We start from the raw sequence: 20,555 nt of genomic DNA, 5'->3' as shown, positions 1-20,555 counted from the left end.
CCCCCTCCCATCCATCGCAATGCTCTATGCCCTGGCAGGCATTTCTGCTAGAGGGGATACAGCCTTGGCCAACAGCCATGAGAGATTAAGATCTAACTAAACACCTCTTCTTAGTCCTACTTTGAAACGCCTTCTGAGAAGAAGGGCATTCCATGCGTAAGTCACACAGCAGACAATATGCTACAGGGTAGAATTTGACTGTAGGACCTGATGGACTTTGCTTGCTATTGGCTGCAGCAATAATTAAGGTCCTGTAGAGGAAAGGTCATGAGATAAATTTCATTGGAGAACAGAAAAAAGTTTACTTTTTTAATTAGTGAGAACACACCAACAACAAACTTAAAAGAATTTAAAATAAGGAGATAATGTACAACATAGCAATTAGCAAACTTTGATCCCATGTACCAATTTACACTTTCTAAACTTTAATTTAAATAACAGGGGGCATTTTTGCAGTTGTTTCTCTTAAAAACACACACACACAAATGTGTGTGTATGTGTGTGTGTTTGTGTGTGTGTTTAAGGGAAACAACTGCAAAAGTGCCCCGTGTTATATCTGCACGGAGAAACAACTTTTAAAAACATCCTTATGTTACAACAGAGGATCTGCGCATACATTTTTCATCTTTGTAAACTCAAGAGTGACTCAAATTGGTGCCTCTTGTCTGAATTTGCTATTTGTGTTTTGTGCCTACTTTGCTCTTTAACAGTTTGTTGACAAGGAATTGTGAGTAATTAGCAAAGACAATCTACATCCAGCCTTTTTCTATTCTAGAAAAATAGCCTCCAGGACCGGACGTTGAATAACAAAATAATCGCTGAATTGTCCATTTGAACTTTGACAGCCAGTTTTGTTTGTTCCTGGAGGAAACAGCAACCTCACTATTCCTACCTGTTGTGGCCCAGCAGGAGCCGTTGGAGCGGCCACCGGACTCTGACAGCGAGGGGCCCTATGAGTCGGCTGTGGAGGACCCTGGACAGGGTTCCGACTCCGAGAAGGGCGCAGAGAGGCTGGTTGGCCACCAGGAGGCACCTGAGCCTTGGACCAGTGGGGAGGAGACAAGGGAGTGTGAGCCAGACGCCAGCAGTGAGTTGTTCCTGGATGCCCGGCACCAAAGAGCCAATAGGCGTCAGGAACAGTTGCGCAAGTACAGGAGGTAATTGCACTCAGCTGGTGGTCATTAGGCTCCTCTCCAGACTATAAAAAGACTGCTTGTGCAAACGCCCCTCTTGCAGAAGTCAACGCATTGACTGAAAGTTGGAGAACTTTTGTAACTAGCTTGGCAGGCTGGATTGCTGCCAAGGCTAGTCTGAGTTGCTGCCAAGGTCCTTATCTGTTTGTTGTGCTTGGCTTTCAGCCACCAAGGTTTTGGTTTCTTGCTATTAAAGTACATTCCAATTAAGCTTGTGTCGGCATTCGTTACTGGACGGAGGAGGGGGTCAGGACACCTACCTACACTTCTCACGCCTCCCCTATGGCACTCTAGATTTTGCCATAACGGTGTACAAAGCCAGTGTACAGAAGGTGTAGAATATAATTTTCTGGAGACTATGGGCATAGAGAAAGCTGGCACAAGGGAGTGCCTTGGCGAACAAAGGGGAGAAGTGCTTGACAGAATGCTCGAGGAAGTGGGGAGAAGGCAAGACAGAACTCCCTTCCTTGGTCCTCACTCCCACTACAGCAGCAGCAGGAGGACTCAGTAGTGTCAGCAGTTTCTCAAGATTCGAGAGTTGGGTGGCTATATAAAGATTTTAAATCAATAAATAGAATTACTAAGAGTCCTCTTGAAGATGGAAGGAAGGCACATTGTGGGAGTATGGGAAACAGCCCTTTGTCTAGAATAATCTTTATGCACTAATCTTAATAGTTTTCTCTTTTAAAGTAAAAGTTGGTTTACTTTTCAAATGTGTTGTCTAGTTTTCAGCTTTCTCCAAGTGGAATCCCTGAAGCTTAAGGTACAATGATATAAAGGCAAACAAGTAAGCCTTGAATATATAACTTGTATATAAGCAGAAAACATTAAGCATTAATTCAAGAAACACACATTTTCCACTATCTTTTTCTTCTTCTCTTTTGCTTCTTGGGCTAAAGATGGCCATATCGATCTATCCTGAAAGCACCAACTGCAATCTAGAAGATGTGTTTGAACAGGGTACTCTCGAGATAGTGTAGCATAATTGGACTGCCTACACTTGAGATAGTTTAGAATAATAGGACATTGGTTTTACACCAAGGAGATTAAAACTAAACCCTCCCTTAGCTTCACCATAAACATTGGGGCATCTTTCTGTCAACTCATCCCTTCTCCCAAAGCTGTTGGGAGAATAAACATTCTACCACAGGATCTCCGGAAGAAGAAGTATATCTATTCCACTGCAAATTCTCTGGAAGAGCATTTTTTTAAGGAATCAAAAGGTCAGCGGTATAAAAAGACAAAGTTGGTTTCACATTGCAAATAGTAAAATGTAGTAAAATGTTACTCTGTATATTCTGCTCTTTGAGGATAATTTTTTAAGAACTGTCCTGCTTAAGACTGTCTTTCAGAAGTTTGCCCATACAACCTGTTGTGACTCAGCAGCAGTCTTCTGTGAGTCTTTTCGGGATGCAAGTTTCCCAATGCAGCTGGGGCTCGTTAGTGGGTCTTCGGGTGATAAAAGGACGGATGGTGCCACGCCCTGGTTGCAGGAGTCAACGTTCCTTGGTTCGTTCAACATTGATTGATCATCGGTCGTGGTTTATGTAAGATACACTTGGAGAAGTGCTTTGTTTTCCTGTAACCCTGATTCAAGGGTACACTTGGAGAAGTGCATTGCTTGTAAGAGTTTTTATTTGGTATTTTGTTATCTCATTAGAGACTTTATTTATGTTATTTTTGGGCTCGCAGCCAGTCGGAGCCGAGAACTGATAAAGAGAGTTCCTTTTAAGTTGCTTGCCTGTCGTCTGTTATCGAGCCGAGAAGGGGGGACAGAACACAACCCAAACCTGAGAGTAAATTTGAAACAATGGGCTCTATTTTACCCACCAGAAGAGGAATAGTCTCTCATTTCCAAATAAAGTGCAGCATCTCTAAAGAAGTAAAAGACACGTGTATAATCTAAATTCATAACTGGTCCAAAAAGAGGCTGTGGCACCAGGGGGAAAAGGGACATTGAGGAGTGGAGCTGGAATCTGAAGAGCTCTGTATCTCACTGCAAATGGTTAAAAATTACTTCGGCTCAACCCACAATTCAAAATAGGGAACTGAATCAAAATAAATACTAATCTTTTAGCAGGAGTCTGTTCTCCCTAATCTGTGGGCTATAAATTAATCTATAAGATATGAGAAGACAATTAGAAAAAAAAGGATAGAAATACAGGTAGCCCTTGAACGATGACCATAATTGAACCTGTCATTATGGTCATCAGTTGTTACAGTCATAGGTTGAGGCACCATGTGACTGGACCAGAAAAAAGTGTTATTAAGTGAACACCGTGGTAATGAAACAACTCAATTTTCTCTAATAGATTTTTTTTTTTGGCCCAAAACTGGAAGTAAACAACTGGCAAAAAACACACACACACCCTCAAATCACAGTCATGTGACCACGGGATGTTGCAAATGGCCATAAAGGTGAGCCAGTTGCCAAATGTGATCATGTGATGATCACAAGGGAGGTGATGGCGAGACCATTGTACAGAGGTGGGTTCCTACCAGTTCGCACCTATTCAGTAGAACCCATTCGTCAAATCTACCGGACCGGTTAGAAGAGGTTCCACCAGTGGACCCAGAAAGCAGGCCACACTTACAGAAGAGGTTCCAAATTTTTTTGAAACCCACCACTGCTAAAGGGTTAGAGGTGCGAGGATCTTGTAACTTGAACAGCTTTAAGACTTGCATGCTTCAATGCCAGAGTTCTTGAGCCAACGTGACTGGAGGAGGAATTCTGGGAGTTGAAGTCCACAAGTCTTAAAGCTGTCAGGTTTGAAGACCCCTAGTTTTTTTTCTAAAGGGTTAGAGTCTTGTAACTTGACAGCTTTAAGACTTGCATGCTTCAATGCCAGAGTTTCTGAATAGCTACTTGGACCGACCCAAGTACTAATTCAGAATTTCATATCCGGTCACATGGGAGGCAAGCCACTCCCATCCGGTCACATGGGTGGCAAGCCACTCCCACAAAGGAGGCCACACCCACAGAGTAGGTTCGAACAACTTTTGAAACCCACCACTGCCATTGTGAGTCCCCTTCGGGGAAAAGGGCGGCATATAAATGCAATAAATTCAATTGTAACTTTGGAAAACGGTTATAAGTAGGTTTTGGGATTGTCTGTTGTATATACCAACAAAGTAAGCAGTAGTTGTGCATATTCCTACCTTTGCTTTGCCAGTGCTCTGAAGAATGTGCACCATAGCACAAGCCATCTCCTCTTTGTTTCGGACACTGATGACTGGTTCCAAAACGGAGCATAATTCAGTATAGTTGTTGGTTACAAATTCAGCAAACTCTTTATATTTTTCCATAGGAAGGACGACGATGGTCTGGTACCGCGACTTGATCCGGATGGATGGCACGCCAGATTTTCCCTTATTGACTGTGGGAGTACTGATGGTGTACCATTTTTCCACAAATTGTCGACCGGTGACAGTAGCTATGGGAATGCTGACTAGACCAATATAATTATTCTTATAGTTTTTCTTTTTCTTTTCGGTGTCCTTGTAGATGTGGACTGTAATGTGATAAGTGGGCGGAAGGCCAGAAAACTCAAACTGTTCGCCCCAGAAAATATTGTCAGCTTTTGATTTACTGGTAGTTCGGGCAACTAATATTTCATCCAGGCATATTTCACAGAAATACTTCTTCTTGGGGGCCAAACCTTTGGCTTCAATGATCCAAAGACGTAACACATTCTCATCTCGACGGCAATTATCCTGGAGACAAGAACAGTTAGGTTATTTATCACAAATAATGTTTATTCTATATAGTTCTTATCTTTCATAGCTACAATTATATTTTTAAGTCCTGACTTCCTATTTATCTTCTTTTTAAGATGGCTTATGAGATAATAAATACATTCCTGAATTTTTCTGAAGGAAAACTCCAAATTCAACACGTCACTGCATGTCTGATCATAAATAGACTCCTAGCCTCTTGAAAAAGAAATAGCTGAATCCAATAGAGGATGACAGTCAACTGAATGATTGAAACTAAACCAGGAATACACATATGTTGTGAACCTTCTTCTCAAAATGAAACACACTTCCATACCCAAAAGTATAGATCCACAGTCTTAATATCATCAGCATCTATGGCCTAGCAGAATTAAGTTTATTTTTCCAGGCAGTAATTACTCATAAAAGGATTATGCTGCTACTCATAAAGAAGAAAAGGAAATAATATAATCGAGAATTTAGAAAGTTCACTTGGGTTGGTGGAGAATATCTTGGAGTCTTGTTGAGAAATTGGGAAGCCATCACCCCTTCTTGGCAACCTGGTGCTCTTCCAGAATGACCTCACCTAGCCCATGTATATTAGGAGGGTAATCTTCTAGAGCCGAGGTGGCGCAGTGGTTAAATGCAGCACTGCAGGCTACTTCAGCTGACTGCAGTTCCGCTGTTCGGCTGTTCAAATCTCACCGGCTCAGGGTTGACTCAGCCTTCCATCCTTCCGAGGTGGGTAAAATGAGAACCCGGATTGTTGTTGGGGGCAATATGCTGACTCTGTAAACCGCTTAGAGAGGGCTGAAAGCCCTATGAAGCGGTATATAAGTCTAACTGCTATTGCTAATCTTCCAGGTTTTTTTCTTTTAAACTAAAATCTCCTAATGGTCAGAAATGGCAGGATGGTAATCAAAATCATTTGGAGAGCTAATGGTTGTTTGACAAACACTTCAGGCAAAATAGAACCCTCCTGAGACAAAACAGGACAAAATAGTACGCTCCCCCCACCCAATTTATAAAGAAACAAGTTCTGAAGCATATTATAACTATTCACATTAACAAATACGGGGAAATTCCAGGAAGTCAAACAAGATCACCACTCCTCTGTGTCTCTCCTATTATCAATCAGGCATAAGAGTAATGAATGTGGAGTGCTCCCAAGTCCATGGAAGAAAGTAGATGGTCATGTTTGGCATTAATATATTAAATATTCAAATTGGGCAACGATGGCCAGGAATTAAGAAGAGTTTCATGATGTGATAGATTCTAAATTTGTACCTACTCACACACCAGTATTCAGCATTGATCCCACTTCTCAATCATTTCCCCGAAGTATTTCAAACAGTAAAATTAGTGATGAACAATGTGACATGTTTACAGGTTAAAGACGTAATCTATCATACATTTTGATCAACGAAGTCTAAGTGGGGTTTATTAAGCAGTCTTCTTTCTGAGGCAGCTAATTTGACGCCACAAATCTACTTAGCAGGCTATACTTGTTTGGGGAAGCAACTTGATATCCCCGGCTATTAATCGGCATGCATTTTCCAATGGATGCTTTCCTGAGGTTGCATTTTACACTATACCTTGTTAGGCTGGAGAGCCCTTCGTATGTTCTCCATCCAGATGTCTCTTTCAGCAGCAGATGTGCAACTGAAGCATTTACTACAAGTGGAACAAGATATCTAGAACATATTACAGAAAGTCAAGTTAAACTTAGATTGTTAATTGCATGAAACAGCAGAGACACCTTAATACTTTAAAACATAGTAGCTTAATGAGGAAATTTAACCAGAATATGAATACATTCATTATTTTAACCCACTGAGGTATTACAAAGCTCCAAGTGTCAGAAACATTATGATCTAGTTTGAAGCCTATTAATTCTCGCTGAAATGTTCACCGAATCCTCCCAACTTGAACAGTTTTCAAATTGGAAATTTAGCCTATAAGGATGATTGTTGTGACTCAGCAGTTCTGCTGAGAGTTTTTTCGGGATTCAAAATTCAGTATGCAGCGGAGGGCTTGTGGGAGGAAGTTTGGGAGATAAAAGGAAGGAGCTGCCACGCCCCAGTTGCTGGAGTCAACGTTGTTCCTTCGTGCGTGCCTTGGTTTGTACAACATTGATGATCAGTCGCGGTTTATGTAAGATTCACTTGGATAAGTGCTCTGTATGTCTGTAACCCTGATTCATAGAAGACTTTGGAAGAAATGTTTTGCTTTCGTTTTGTTCAAATTGAGTTGCTGTAAGAAAGATTTGTGTTCATTATGTTATCTGGTCAAAGACTGTGTTTATGTTATTTCTGGGCTCGAAGCCAGTTTGAACTGAAAACTGATAAAGAAAAGTCCTTTTAAGTTCGCCTGCCTGCGTTTGTTAACGAGCCGTGAAGGGGGGGGACAGAACAGATGATTAAATTAATAAATTTACCTATACAATAATAAACAGTATTGAGGGATATTTTAAATAACTGATTTTTATAGTTAATAGTAACATTAATCATAAACCAAAAGTTTTCTAAGCAACAGTTTAACATTATTGCAAATCCATTCTTCATTTTTTGTTTTCCAATTTGAAGCTGTTTCTAACAAGGCTGCAAAGTGCTTTTAGATTTAAAGAGGAAAAAAGTACTTTGACTCCACATGAGCCCCCATGTAACAATGACTTCTTAAATCAATTACTATGAGTCTCTCCAGGGAGCCTGTAGATATAACAGGAAGGATAGATTGAAGAATTACCGAAAGAGGTTAGGCGTGTGCCCACATATGCTCTCAAGCACTTTTTTGTCTTTTGAATCCAAAGTGCTAGACAGCCTATAAACATTTGCTTATAAAAAGGTTGTGTGCTATTTTGCAGGGAAAAAAAAGACATGGTATGAATTTGATACTAAAGGAGATGGAAAGCAATGAAAATAAGAATAATGAACAAGTTTGAAAATAAAATCTACATAACATAGGATCGCATTAAATATTATGCTTGATATTTTGCATTAATTGGCACTCCCCCTAATAAGGTTTAGGTCTAGGACTAGGTTATTCCTTAGCAAGACTGTGATCTGGTTACTATGGAATTTGAAACATCACAGTGGAGAACTGCTGAAATACGGCTGTTTAAATTATTAATTAATTATATCGAAATGCTTTTTGTTCTTTTTGAGAGAGGCACTTCCCGTGAAAGATAAATCTGAGGTTGTCATCTAACTCACTGTATTTAAATTAGAAAAATTAAAGTTTTTACGGCATTGAACCGAATGAAATATAAAAGAAAACTGTAATTTTTCTTGCTTCTTCAAAAGGGTCACATTTGCTAGGTAGTTTCCATGACAACCAGGAAAAATATCTTTGATTTTCCATCAATGTGTACAATGTGTCCTCAACTTACAACTGTTCATTAGTGAGCATTTACAAGTTACAACAGCAATGAAAAAAGTGAACATTTTTTCACAGCTATGATTGTTGCAGCATCCCCATGATCATGGGATAAGATTTCAGATGCTTGGCCACTGGTTCTGTGTCAAGAAAAGTCGTAAAATGGGTCAAAACTCACTTAGCAAATGTCTCACCTAACAACAGAAATCTTTGGACTCAATTGTGGTCATAAGTTGAGAACTTACCTGTATTTGTGCACATGTATGTAGTTTTCATATTAAATCAATCACACCGGGCTTTTGAGATGTATATTTCAATACATCCCAAATTTAGTTCAGTAATCTTAATGGAAAAGTTATTAATTCAATTTTCCCATTAAGAATACCAACGGAGGGGAAAAAAAACCTTTTGAAAAAAACGTATTAAGGAAATTAGTTGGAAAGTTTTTGAATGCATTAAATATCAATGCCAATTATTCCCAATTTGTGGTCCAGAAAAACTGTGATTTTTGAAAGATACTGGAAGCAGTCATTGATGCATAAATCAAAATAATCATTTCTCCCCACTTTTTTTAAAATGGCAAACATCTCAGGGAATCATTGAATTGCCCTTGATGTTGGAATTCATTTCGGGTGTTTGTGTACAGGGCAGCTTCTGCTGTCTGAAACACACATACACAGGGATGCAAAAACATCGCATCAGAAGCATCTTTCTGGCCTAACTGTCATAACTCACAATGCAGCCTCATGTAACAAGAACTATGTGAGCCAGCTACTCCCACACATGCCCTTTCTCCCCCCTATGCTGTGCTGTAACTTTCTATTCCCCCTCTCCCCCTCCCAATGCCATGCAGCTTATAACTTTCTGTTCCCCCTTTGCTCACCCTTTGCCATGATGTGATTTTCTATTGGTTTATTTGTAGAATGCTGTGAACTTTTCATTAGTTTACTTGTGCCATGTGTGATTATACATGCCTTTTGATACGCTCCTTTTTGATGACGCTGTAACTAACTTTTTCTAATAAAAGAGCCCTTCGAGGATCATTCGAAGCCTTTTGCTCATCCCAAGGAATTTCGTCTGGTGTTTTCCTTTTGATTAGGCAAGGACACATGAGCAGCCCACCAGTGTGGCGACAACGCCGCACCCTTTCTACCTAAAACGTTTCAATATTTCAGTTGGAAACATAGCTGCCCATATTTAGGAGATGATCTCCTAAAATGTTGGCCATTTCTTCTTAGTCATTGGGCTTTTGAGTCTGGGATGGTGATGTTGCAGCATAAAAGGCATTAAGGAAAGGAAACAAGCATCCGGGCAGGGGAAACAAATATTAAGTTGTGCTTCAGCTACCTCCAATAAATTTGGGGGAAGGAAAAGGGACAGTAAATGCACAAGATTAGCTGTAGTAGGTTGCAAATGCTGCTGGACAAACACTTGTTAAATTTTGCAAGTAAAGATTGCAAAAAGCAATCATAAATCAAGGCAAGCTAATTAGATGAACCCTAATCATCACTGATATAGGGTAATCAAAACATGCAAATTAATTCCATTACTAATATGGTCATTAGAGATACAAATGATGCCCAACTGCGGCGCAACTTTCCATCAATTGACAATGGCCCAATAAGAAATTTCCTAGTTCTTTGCTGTTTCTCTTAGTCATTCACTGCCATGTTTTCTTAAGACTGAAAAGAAAGTTCATTTCTGTTCAATAACTGATATCCGTTATCTCATGTACATGAAGATCATCTGATCATCAAATATAACACAACCTTTTCATCAGAGGTGGGTTCCTACCAGTTCGCACCTATTCGGTAGAACCGGTTCGTCAAATCTACCGAACCGATTAGAAGAGGTTCCACCAGTGGACCCGGAAAGCAGGCCACACCTACAGAAGAGGTTCCAAAATTTTTTGAAACTCACCACTGGTCCTTAGATATGATTATTCTACACTATCATGTTCATATTTATAAAACTCAGTGCCTCTGTGAAAGGTAAGGGTGACTACTGTGTTTGTGGTGCAATCAGAACATTGTGTGTGTTGAAGTTGTTTTAACGCAAACCAAAGATGCCTTTTATAAAACAAGTTTACATCATATTCTTATGCATGCCAGTGCTGTGTGTGAGGTAATTTAAGGTGGTTCTGACAAGTGTCGTCGGCATCTTCATATCCAGGCACATGGGTGGCAAGCCACTCCCACAAAGGAGGCCACACCCACAGAGTAGGTTCGAACAATTTTTGAAACCCACCACTGCTTCTCATGCTAAATCTAAAGCAACAAAATTTGTTACTGTTACAAAATTGAAAGAATAAAAGGACCCAGCAGATCAAACACTATATATCACTCTTCCTCTATATTTTTCTTTCTTTGAATACAATGAATACCTTTCTTATGTATTTACCTCAAAGCAGAAGTCTCGTCCAATTATACTGCTATGGAGTGGCATGACAAAGACTTTGTCATCAGTCCCAAGATCCAAAGTCTCAATAGGACCTCCTGGACTCAGCAGAGATTCATGGGAAAATGATTGTTTCAGCTTTGACAAGCCAAGGGACCTGTATAAAGACAGTATAAAGATGGGAGATCAGACACCCAGAAAGAAGTAGGTGATTGAATAAAATTAAATTTTAAAAGCATCTTTTAAGATTTGCCTCATTCCAAAAATTGGTTGGGAATCCCTACCAAATGCCTATCAATATTCAGCAAACTCAGAAACACAAAACAATTCTGCTTTTGGAATTTCGTATTCTGAATTATTGCTGAATGGTTTAAATGTTTTTCTGTTTTTTTTGTCTGTGTGTGTGTGTTTTCTTTTTTTTCCCCATTTTTCATTTTCATACAGTCACATATATACTGTGCATAACCGGGGCCATACAACATTAAACAATAAACACAGCAATTCCTCTTGTCAACAATACCCCCCAAAATAGAAACCCAATATACCTCTTTGACCCTCCATACACCTCTTTCTTTCGCCCCCCTCCAACTTTCCATCTTCCCTCCATCATTCCCCTCTACCCTACTTTCCCTCCCCCTCTACCACTCCTCTCTCCCAGTCTACTCCCTCCCTTCCTTCTCACCCTCCCTCCAATCCTTTCTCCCGCCCTCTCTACCCCTCTTTCTTCTATCCCGCTACTCCTCCCTTTGGTGTATTTCTACTATATGTCAATATATTCAGCTTGTCCTATTTTTACAGTGAAATTAAAGAGAAACAGTATACATGTGAAATTGCATTGCATTGAAATCTAACACATACTATTTATCCCCCCTCCCCCCCTCTCCCTAACACCCCCCCTCCCTTCCCCCCCCGACTTCCCAGAGCCCGTACACGGTATAGGTTTTTAACAAACACAGTCTAAAATATATTAAGATAAAAGAAATAAAAAAAAAGAAGTTAATAACATCTCTACATTGAACTCAGCTTCTTCCTGTTGCACTAACTTTGAGCAAGTTTAAATGTTTTTCTATATGTTTCATAGAATCCAAAATCCTACTAGTAACCTCCGAAGGCTGCATATATATTTTTTTATTCACTACAAATGAAAACATTACATTTATAGAGCTGTGCAGTTTCTCTTCCTTCCCCTTCGTATCCAGTAGATTCCTCTGAAAATAATGCAAAGGGTGCTCTGAGAATGAAGGGGAGGGCCAAAACCTGAGAGAGAACTTCTACAAGATGTTTTATAGATGGCACTTAGATCCTAAAAAAATTGGCTTGTATGTATCCGAATTTACAACCCAAATGCTGGAGATGTGATTGTGTTGATGCTAAGTATTACCATATATGGTGGACTTGTAAAAAGGTTAAAGCATTTCGTGGCACGACATAACTGCGAACGTCAAAAGCGCGCCGACAACACCGCGGCGCTAAAACCGCGATGTCAAAAGCGCGCCGACAAAAGCGCGATTTAACTTAAGGTAAGGTTTAGGGTTAGGTTTAGGTTTAGGGTTAGGGTTAGGTTTAGGATTAGGTTTAGGGTTATTTTTAGGGTTATGTTACAGCGCGCTTCTGTCGGCGCGCTGTTGTCGGCGCACTGTTGTCACGCGGTTTTGACGGTGCGGTTTTGTCACCGCGCTTTAGTCACACGCGCTTTAGTCTACCGCGGTTTTGTGGTGGAACCAAGCATTTTGGATAAAAATATGGTGGATTATGCAAAATATTCTTAAAAAGAGGATAAAGTTTACTCCTCAGTTATTCCTGTTAGGTATAATTACAGACTGTACAGTTATAGAGACTAATATGATTTTGAACCTCACAACGGCAGCAAGACTATTGGTGGCGCAGTACTGGAAGAAGGAAGAATTACCTACTATTCCAGAATGGACACTAAAAGTAACAAACTTGGCAGAGATGCCTAAAATATCAGCATATCTTAAGGACCATTCAGATGAGAAACATAAGCTGGAATGGAGAAGATGGATTGACTATATTCAGAATAAATATGGGACTAATAAATTCCAGATAGCTTATGAGTGAATGAGCAAGGAAGGATACAATTTGCTTAAAGTTAGCTTCACAAAAGGGGAGTTAAAATACAAGTGAGGGATGATGCTAAAGTCTGTTAGCTTATTTTAGAATATGGATGTTAATGTTTATACCCTGTATTTGCTCTGGGAGGTTGGGGTGGAGTGGGGGGGAGTTGGGTTTTGGGGGGAGGCATATATTTGTAAAAAAAATTCTTTAAAATTTTCAATTAAAAAAAATGAAGGGGAGGGGAGATTTGTGAGTGTGTTGTTTGTATCAATCTTGCTTATTTTTCAAAGGAGCTTGGAGTAACAGACATATTTTTTTTTGTATTTCATCTTAGAAACAATTCCCCCAAAGCAGGATTCGTGGAAAGATAATGGGGTCAAAATAACGCAATAAGTCAGTCAAAGATCTGAGCTAGCTTCCAAGCACAATATTATCCTCTACGCTCACTATTAATATTCCCTTTTCAAAAAGTACAAATGGGATGCAAAGAATGACAGATCTATTACCCTTATACTAAAATGTTTCACAATCTATGAGGGTGGGATTGGGTTTTTTTTTGGAAATAGCACAGGAAGATAGATAATCTTACTAATCGTATTCAGGCATTATATTAATTTTGCATGCTCTACTTGGGGGCATTCCTGCTCAGTCATCTTCCTACCGAAGGGATTTCAATGACACTGGTTTCCAGGAGACAAGCTGAGAGAAAAAGCTTTTTACAGCACTTGAGCTCTGAATTGCATCTAAGAGGACATCCTTAAAAAAACAAAAAAACCCTAAAATTTGGGATGACACAAAAACAAAACAGGACCATATTTCCTTCTTTTCATGTCACATTAAGAATTTAGGAGTGCCAGTGCTAAATCACTTCCAAAATATTGTCACGGAAACTGCAAGGACTTGTCCATGTAGTTGCCAGGGATCTAGGCTGACTCCAAAGCACCCCCCCACCACCACAAGCACAAGTTTTGGGATAGTTGGGAGCCATATCCATGGCTTTCCTGACTTCAGGCTATGATCCCTTTTCTTAATATAGTAGTTCATTTGTAGTTTTGATTGTGCTTTACTATGATCAACTAAACTGGACGTGAGCCGTGTGATTGGTATTCCTTATGGTTCACCAACAAATGCGCACTCGACAAAAGCGCGCTGATGAAACCGTGAGTTCGAAATCGTGCCAAAGAATGAGCGCAGAAGCATGCTGACAACAGCGCGCCAACAAAAGCGCGCTCTAAACCTAAACCTAACCCTAACCCTGAACCAGAGGTGGGTTCCTACCAGTTCGCACCTATTCGGTAGAACCGGTTCGTCAAATCTACCGAACCGGTTAGAAGAGGTTCCATCAGTGGACCCGGAAAGCAGGCCACACCTACAGAAGAGGTTCCAAAAATTTTTGAAACCCACTACTGGTCCTTGGATATGATTATTCTACACTATCATGCTCATATTTATAAAACTCAGTGCCTCTGTGAAAGGTAAGGATGACTACTGCGTTTGTGGTGCAATCAGAACATGGCGTGTGTTGAAGTTGTTTTAACGCAAACCAAAGATGCCTTTTAAAAAACAAGTTGACATCATATTCTTATGCATGCCAATGCTGTGTGTGAGGTAATTTAAGGTGGTTCTGACAAGTGTCGTCGGCATCTTCATATCCACTCCCACAAAGGAGGTGACACCCACAGAGTAGGTTCGAACAATTTTTGAAACCCACCACTGCCCTGAACTTAACCCTAACCCTAACCCTTACCTTAACCCTAATCACGCTTCTGTTGGCGCTCTTTTGTCGGCACACCTTTGTTGATGTCGCGGTCTTATCGCCGCGGTCTTGTCGGCGCGCTCTTGTTGGGTGCGCATTTGTCGGGTCACGATTCCTTATGCCCTGTTATTGCTAGAATGCAATTCCTTTTACTGGCATTGGGCACAGTGAAGCGCTAGCTGCTATTTCAGTAAGGTTACGTCAAAAGGTTTCCATTTAGCTTGAATTCATTAAGATTAATCATAATAATAGGAATTTGTAGATTCATGCCGTTTGCTTGTCTTTGCAATGCTTGTCCTGATTCTGGGATAATTATCAGGGAGGGAATTAAATGTTTGTATTTCGAGTCATCATAGAGAAAGGATTGCAACAGAATAAGCAGGCACATAATAGGGAATACCCATTGAAAGTAATGTGCTAGCACTGTTTGCCTCATGTCCTTTAGCTCACAGCGCTGAGTGTGCTAGCCCAACAACTGGCATAGAACATTCCTTTCAATGTATATTTGCCATTGTGTGCCTTCTTACTCTCTTGCAATCCATTCCTCTTCAATTTCTCCACTCCCTGTGGAATGATCTACCCGCAGAGATCCGGACCCTTCCCACTCTCTCGGCCTTCCATAAAGCCACTAAAACCTGGCTGTTCCGGCAGGTCTGGGGCTGTCGACCCCAAAATACGGTCCAGCCCCACTTAGAACGGAGTGCATGGTGTGTTCTTTTAAATCTATCTTTTCTTTCCTTCTCTTCTTTTTGATTTATTTGTATTGTTAGCCGCCCGGAGTCCTACGGGATTGGGCGGCATATAAATGTTATTAAACTTTAAACTTTAAACTCTATAAGGGAAAAGAAAAATGAATCAGCACAGGACAGATTGCCTAAAATGATTGATTGTTTACACAATATCTCCGGTTTTTGAGAGAGAAAAGGGCCAGGCACAGAACAAAATGTACTAACTGATGTAATGATGAGCACGGGATTGAGAGAAAGATGATGTGAAGGTTGTAAAAGCATGACTTAAGTCGCTAAGTTGTTTTTCCAGCAATTTTACACGGTAACTTTTGAACGATTCATTGCACAAGACAGTCGACAAGTGAGGTCTACCTGTTTTGAGAATACATAATACAAGTAGTCCTTGTACCGCCACTGGGACCAGAATTTATATTGTGACTGTTGTTAAGGCCAATTTTGTTATCTCTTTTTTTGTTATGGTTAAGTGAATCAGTACAGTTGTAAAGTAAATCATGTTAGATATCCCCCCCCCCGCTGACAGGCTGCAAGAGGTTTCCACCAAGGTCCTCTGTTCCGGCGGGAACAGAGGTTGAATCTCATTGGCTAAGAGGTCTGACAGATCCCTTCAAAAGGGGATGCTGCCCGACCATTCCTCAGCCGGATGTTTACTTGACTTGCAATAAAGAGCTGTTTTTTATTGAAGCTTATTTATGTATGTATGTATGTATGTATGTATGTATGTATGTATGTATGTATGTATTTATTTATTTATTTATTTATTTGACTTATATACCGCTTCATAGGGCTTTCAGCCCTCTCTAAGCGGTTTACAATTTTTTTTAGCAAATTGAGTCAGCAACTTGCCCCCAACAATCCGGGTCCTCATTTCACCCAACTCGGAAGGATGGAAGGCTGAGTCGACCTTGAGCCGGTGAGATTTGAACCGCTGAACTGCAGATCACAGTCAGCTAAAGTGGCCTGCAGTACTGCACCCTAACCACTGCGCCACCTCGGCTGTTGATATTGTGCCTCCTTTACCCGATCTAACAAATCACAAAAGTTGTTTAGCAAAATCAACTTCCCACATTGACTTTGCTCAGTGGAAGGCAGCTGGGAAAATCACAAATAGCGATCTCATGATCCTGAAATGCTGCAACCACTGTAAATATATAGCAGTTGCCAAGCGCCCACATTTTGATCATTTGACCACAGGGATGCTGCAAAGGTTGTAAATATGAGGGGCCGGTGGTAAGTTCAGTTTTTTCAGTGCCACTGTAACTTTAAGTAGTTGTTATACCAATGGTTGTAAATTGAAGACTATCTGTACTGGATTAGATACACAGTCCTGGTTATAAAGGAAATAAAGATTTGCACACTGCAAATAGACCATTTCTATGCATTGAAGGAGTTATCTGATTTTTGGGGGGGAGGGCATATAAAAGGATGTGAATGATTTAATGAACTGATTCATTAGGTCCAAAATACTTCTTCTAAATCATAGAAGTGTAGTGCTATTATCAAATAGATTCCTATAAAGAAAGTCTTACAAAATACTCCATTTTGCATAGCCAAAAGAATATTCAAAAGTCTCAAAGTTCCTAACTGTATATCCCAATTCTTAGTAAACATTGAAAAGTACAGGGAAAGCTACTCTCCTCTGTGGAGTAGACCTCACAGTGAGAATTTCATTTCATTTCATTTCATTTATTAAATTTATAGGCAGTGAGGTATGGTTGGGTTAATAGAGATAAACATTCGAGCAGTGGCTGGATCTGCAACTTCAGGCAAGCTCACTAGAAACTGTTTTTTTTTTAAACCAAAACAAAAGCTTGTAGATCTTTGAAGTAGAAATTAAAAAGGATATTTTCCATCCAGTGATATTGAAAACCAGAGTATTAACTACATTATTATTTAAAAATGGAAACTGCAAATATTAGATCTCCTTTTTGTATATTCTCCCTTTCAGGCTGTTAATAACCCAACAACTACAAAAGCTTTTTGACACAACTTGACGTCCATTTTTAAAAAACTTAAACGCACTGCATTTAACTTTATGAAAAAATGTAGTCATGCAATCTTCTGACCTCATATTTAAAAATAAGCAGTTATTTCTTAATCATTTCCCCTTTATTCCGGAGTTAAAATTCTTCTCAAATTAAATCTCTACAGTTTGGATTAGAAGGAATCTGGTACCCCCTTTTCTGACTAATCAATCTTAGGTTACGGAAGAGAAGAAAGACAGATTGTGCGTTGTCAACCTATTTCTCCCTCTCTTCTATTCCAACCACTCCTTACCCCACTCCAATTTAAATCCTACATCAGCCTGGTACCTGCATGAATCCAGTGAAGGGAATTACGGCTCATGAAAGCTTGTGATAAAATTGTTTAGTCAGAAAGGTGCTACCAGGCTCCTCCGCCATAGACTAACGCAGCTCTTCTCTTAACGATGTCTAAAGTTTGGATAGCTTGCAGGTTTTAGTATGCAATAGCAGACAACATGTTTCAACTTACAGGCGAGCATAGAAAAGATAATAAGAATGAAACATGTTTGAAAAGAAGGGACAAAAACGGTGCAATGCAATGTGAAGAGCATGGGCGAGCATTTTCTGTAAAATCTGTTTCATTCAAGTGGCTGCCACTACCACTACAAACCTAACATGCTTGTCTTGCACAGTCACCAATATGAACAAGCAAAGTATATCTTACATGTGTGTGGCAAAAGCCAATCTTTAAAAAAAAATGGGGGGGGGGACGTTCCCGTCTAAGCACTGTTATAACAAGCTCTTTTCGAAACCCCCCGGAAATCCAAAAAATAAAAAAAGCGAAGGCCAGAAAGAGACATATTTTCCAACTTTCTCTTTACACCAAGGGAACATCCAAAGAAAAGGCAAATCATCGCAAGCATAACTTTTTTTAGCGCAACGTGCACCGCTAGATCCTTGCAGACAAAAATTAGCCAGCACACCTACGTGAAACAATTGTTCAGCCACCTGACTGTGCATCCCCAAATCATAGCGGTGCCATGTGTCCTGATACCCACACACCTCTTTGGCTACATTGCAGAAGAGGAATCCCGCATTCAGTGGCAAGCCAACGCTTTCCGCTTCAGAGCTCGACAGAGGTACTTCCGAGAAGAGCCAGGGCCAACAGTTTGCGGGAGCAAAGTCGCGTTCTTTACCCGAGCTCGGTTCCCTTACCGCTCAACCCTCTGCCTCCCTGTCCCTCAGGTGACAAAAACAAGGTTGCTGGTACGTGCCCAGCTCTCTCAGCCCTGGGTCTGTTGCCATGGCGCTGCATCCATAAGGAGATTAGGCGAGGTAGACAGCAGGGAGAAGAAGCCGTGGCAGAGCTCAGGGAACACTCTTGGCAAACACCGCAAAGGTGTGATCTTTCAAAGGAGGAGGAGGAGTTACTCAAGTTTCCTTCAAGACACAGACACAAGATCTTTGAGCAAGACAAACGGAGTAAGGGAGATGAAGAGCACAACAAACAGCTTTATGCATCTTTCCCACTTTAGTGCCAAGCAGGCTGTATCCTCTGCTGATCTCTGTTTAGCTTCCTAAGGAGATATCCTCTATTAGAAAGGAAATTATTGGAAAAAGAAGAGGTGTTTGGTGTATCTGCAAAGGTGGAAGTTAATCAAAGGAGGCACTATTGTTGTAAACAGGAACATCACGAAGATCAGCAGAGTGGCAGGAAAACATTTCAGTTTATGTATGAATGTATGTTTTTGTTTCTTTCTTAAGAGTTTCATTGGCCTCTCAAATATTTACTTCGTTTCCACTTAACCTGGATTATTAACTCCCCCCACACCCAAATTCTACAACCAAGAACTATTAAAAAAAACCCATTCACATAAGATAAAAAGTGAGACAGATAATAGGTAACTGCAATTTTTCTCTGCAGAAGTTAATGACGAAATAATCATATAATCTCTATTAAATTAAATACTTCTTAAATGAGGATTAAATCACATTTTATTTTGGCCTTGTCCTACTACCATTGTGGAAAATGATTATTAGTTCACCGCTGAAAAGGTTATAAGTGACTCCTAATTTGCAAAGTCATAGACTCCTGCCTTAACTAACAGCATTCGGTCTGTTCTAGTTAACACTCGGTGAACTTCACTGTGAAATATCTATATTTAGATTCAAAACAGAACATTTTATAGCTTGAATCACTTCCATAATGGTTGGAGAAATCTGCTTCAACTTCCAAAACAACGTTTTTCAACTTAAAAAAGCAGAGTTTGAGCTTGAAAATTGTTCAGACTCAAAATGTTTTATATATCCTTACTTGCCATTGCATATAGCAATAGCAGTTAGACTTATATACCGCTTCATAGGGCTTTCAGCTGTCTCTAAGCGGTTTACAGAGTCAGCATATCGCCCCCAACAATCTGGGTCCTCATTTTACCCACCTCGGAAGGGTGGAAGGCTGAGTCAACCTTGAGCCGGTGAGATTTGAACCGCCGAACTGCAGATAGCAGTCAGCTGAAGTGGCCTGCAGTACTGCACTCTAACCACTGCGCCACCTTGGCTCTTTATATATAGCTCACAAATTATACCGCTAATTCTGTAGCTCACTAGTTTCCTCCTAGTAGGTCACGTGTTAAAAAAAAAAAATCTGGATGCACATAAATAAACAAATAATAGTGGCCACTGATGTGATTTGTTAAAGTAACTGCCACTGACTATGTCAAAAACTTTCCTGCCCTTTTTGTTCAATACCAGGATAAAACAGTGCCATGTAACTGCATCCTTACTAGTTGAATGACTGCTCTAATCATGTTGATGCAAGATGCTATTATAAGCAGAAGCTACCATCCATTAGCAACTAGGCACTTGTGCTGGCTATAGCAACTATTCTATTAGAGCCGAGCTGGCGCAGTGGTTAAATGCAGCACTGCAGGCGGTTCCACCACAAAACCGCGGTCGACTAAAGCGCGCTCGACGAAACCGCTACCTGACGTCATCACAGCGCGACGAAAAAAGCACGCTGTGAGCGCTAAAGCTAAAATTAACCCCTAAACCTAAACCTAACCCCCCAAAACCTAACCCTAAACCTAACGCTAACCCTTAACCTAACCCTAAACCTAACCCTAACGCTTAACCTAACCCTCAACCTAACCCTAACCCTAAACCTAACCCTTACCTTAACGTGAATCGGCTTGCTTTCAAAGGGCATTTTAAAGCGCCCTTTTTCCTCCGCGGTCGCTGTTGTCGTGCTGCTGATGACGTCAGCGATGCGCTTTAATCGGGCGTGCTTTAGTGGACCGCGGTTTTGTCGTGCCACGCTGCAGGCTACTTCAGCTGC

General features: G+C 40.5%; 1 protein-coding gene and 1 long non-coding RNA gene across 5 annotated transcripts in view; one reads left to right on the top strand and one right to left on the bottom strand.

Annotated features, from left to right (window-relative positions):
- LOC148043371 (uncharacterized) overlaps positions 1–20,555 on the top strand; it is a 481,921-nt gene that overhangs the window by 190,660 nt on the left and 270,706 nt on the right. The gene's annotated exons all lie outside the window — the stretch shown is intronic.
- The window catches only part of RASAL2 (RAS protein activator like 2), a 269,272-nt gene that overhangs the window by 39,958 nt on the left and 208,759 nt on the right, over positions 1–20,555 (bottom strand). For all 4 annotated transcript variants that reach the window (XM_087726825.1, XM_087726824.1, XM_087726823.1 and 1 more), the window contains exons 6-8: positions 10,683–10,836; positions 6,503–6,601; positions 4,353–4,907 (exon numbers count right to left, since the gene is read on the bottom strand). In XM_087726825.1, coding sequence (XP_087582951.1) covers positions 4,353–4,907; positions 6,503–6,601; positions 10,683–10,836 — 808 coding nt within the window. The remainder of the gene's footprint in view (positions 1–4,352; positions 4,908–6,502; positions 6,602–10,682; positions 10,837–20,555) is intronic.

Source organism: Thamnophis sirtalis, unplaced genomic scaffold, assembly GCF_051295495.1.
Source record: "Thamnophis sirtalis isolate CommonGarterSnake01/CBP01778 unplaced genomic scaffold, rThaSir2_p1.2 scaffold_12, whole genome shotgun sequence".
NCBI classification, from domain to species: Eukaryota; Metazoa; Chordata; class Lepidosauria; order Squamata; family Natricidae; genus Thamnophis; species Thamnophis sirtalis.
Note: the sequence above shows the minus strand (reverse complement) of the source record. Positions and strands in the feature narration are given on the sequence as shown.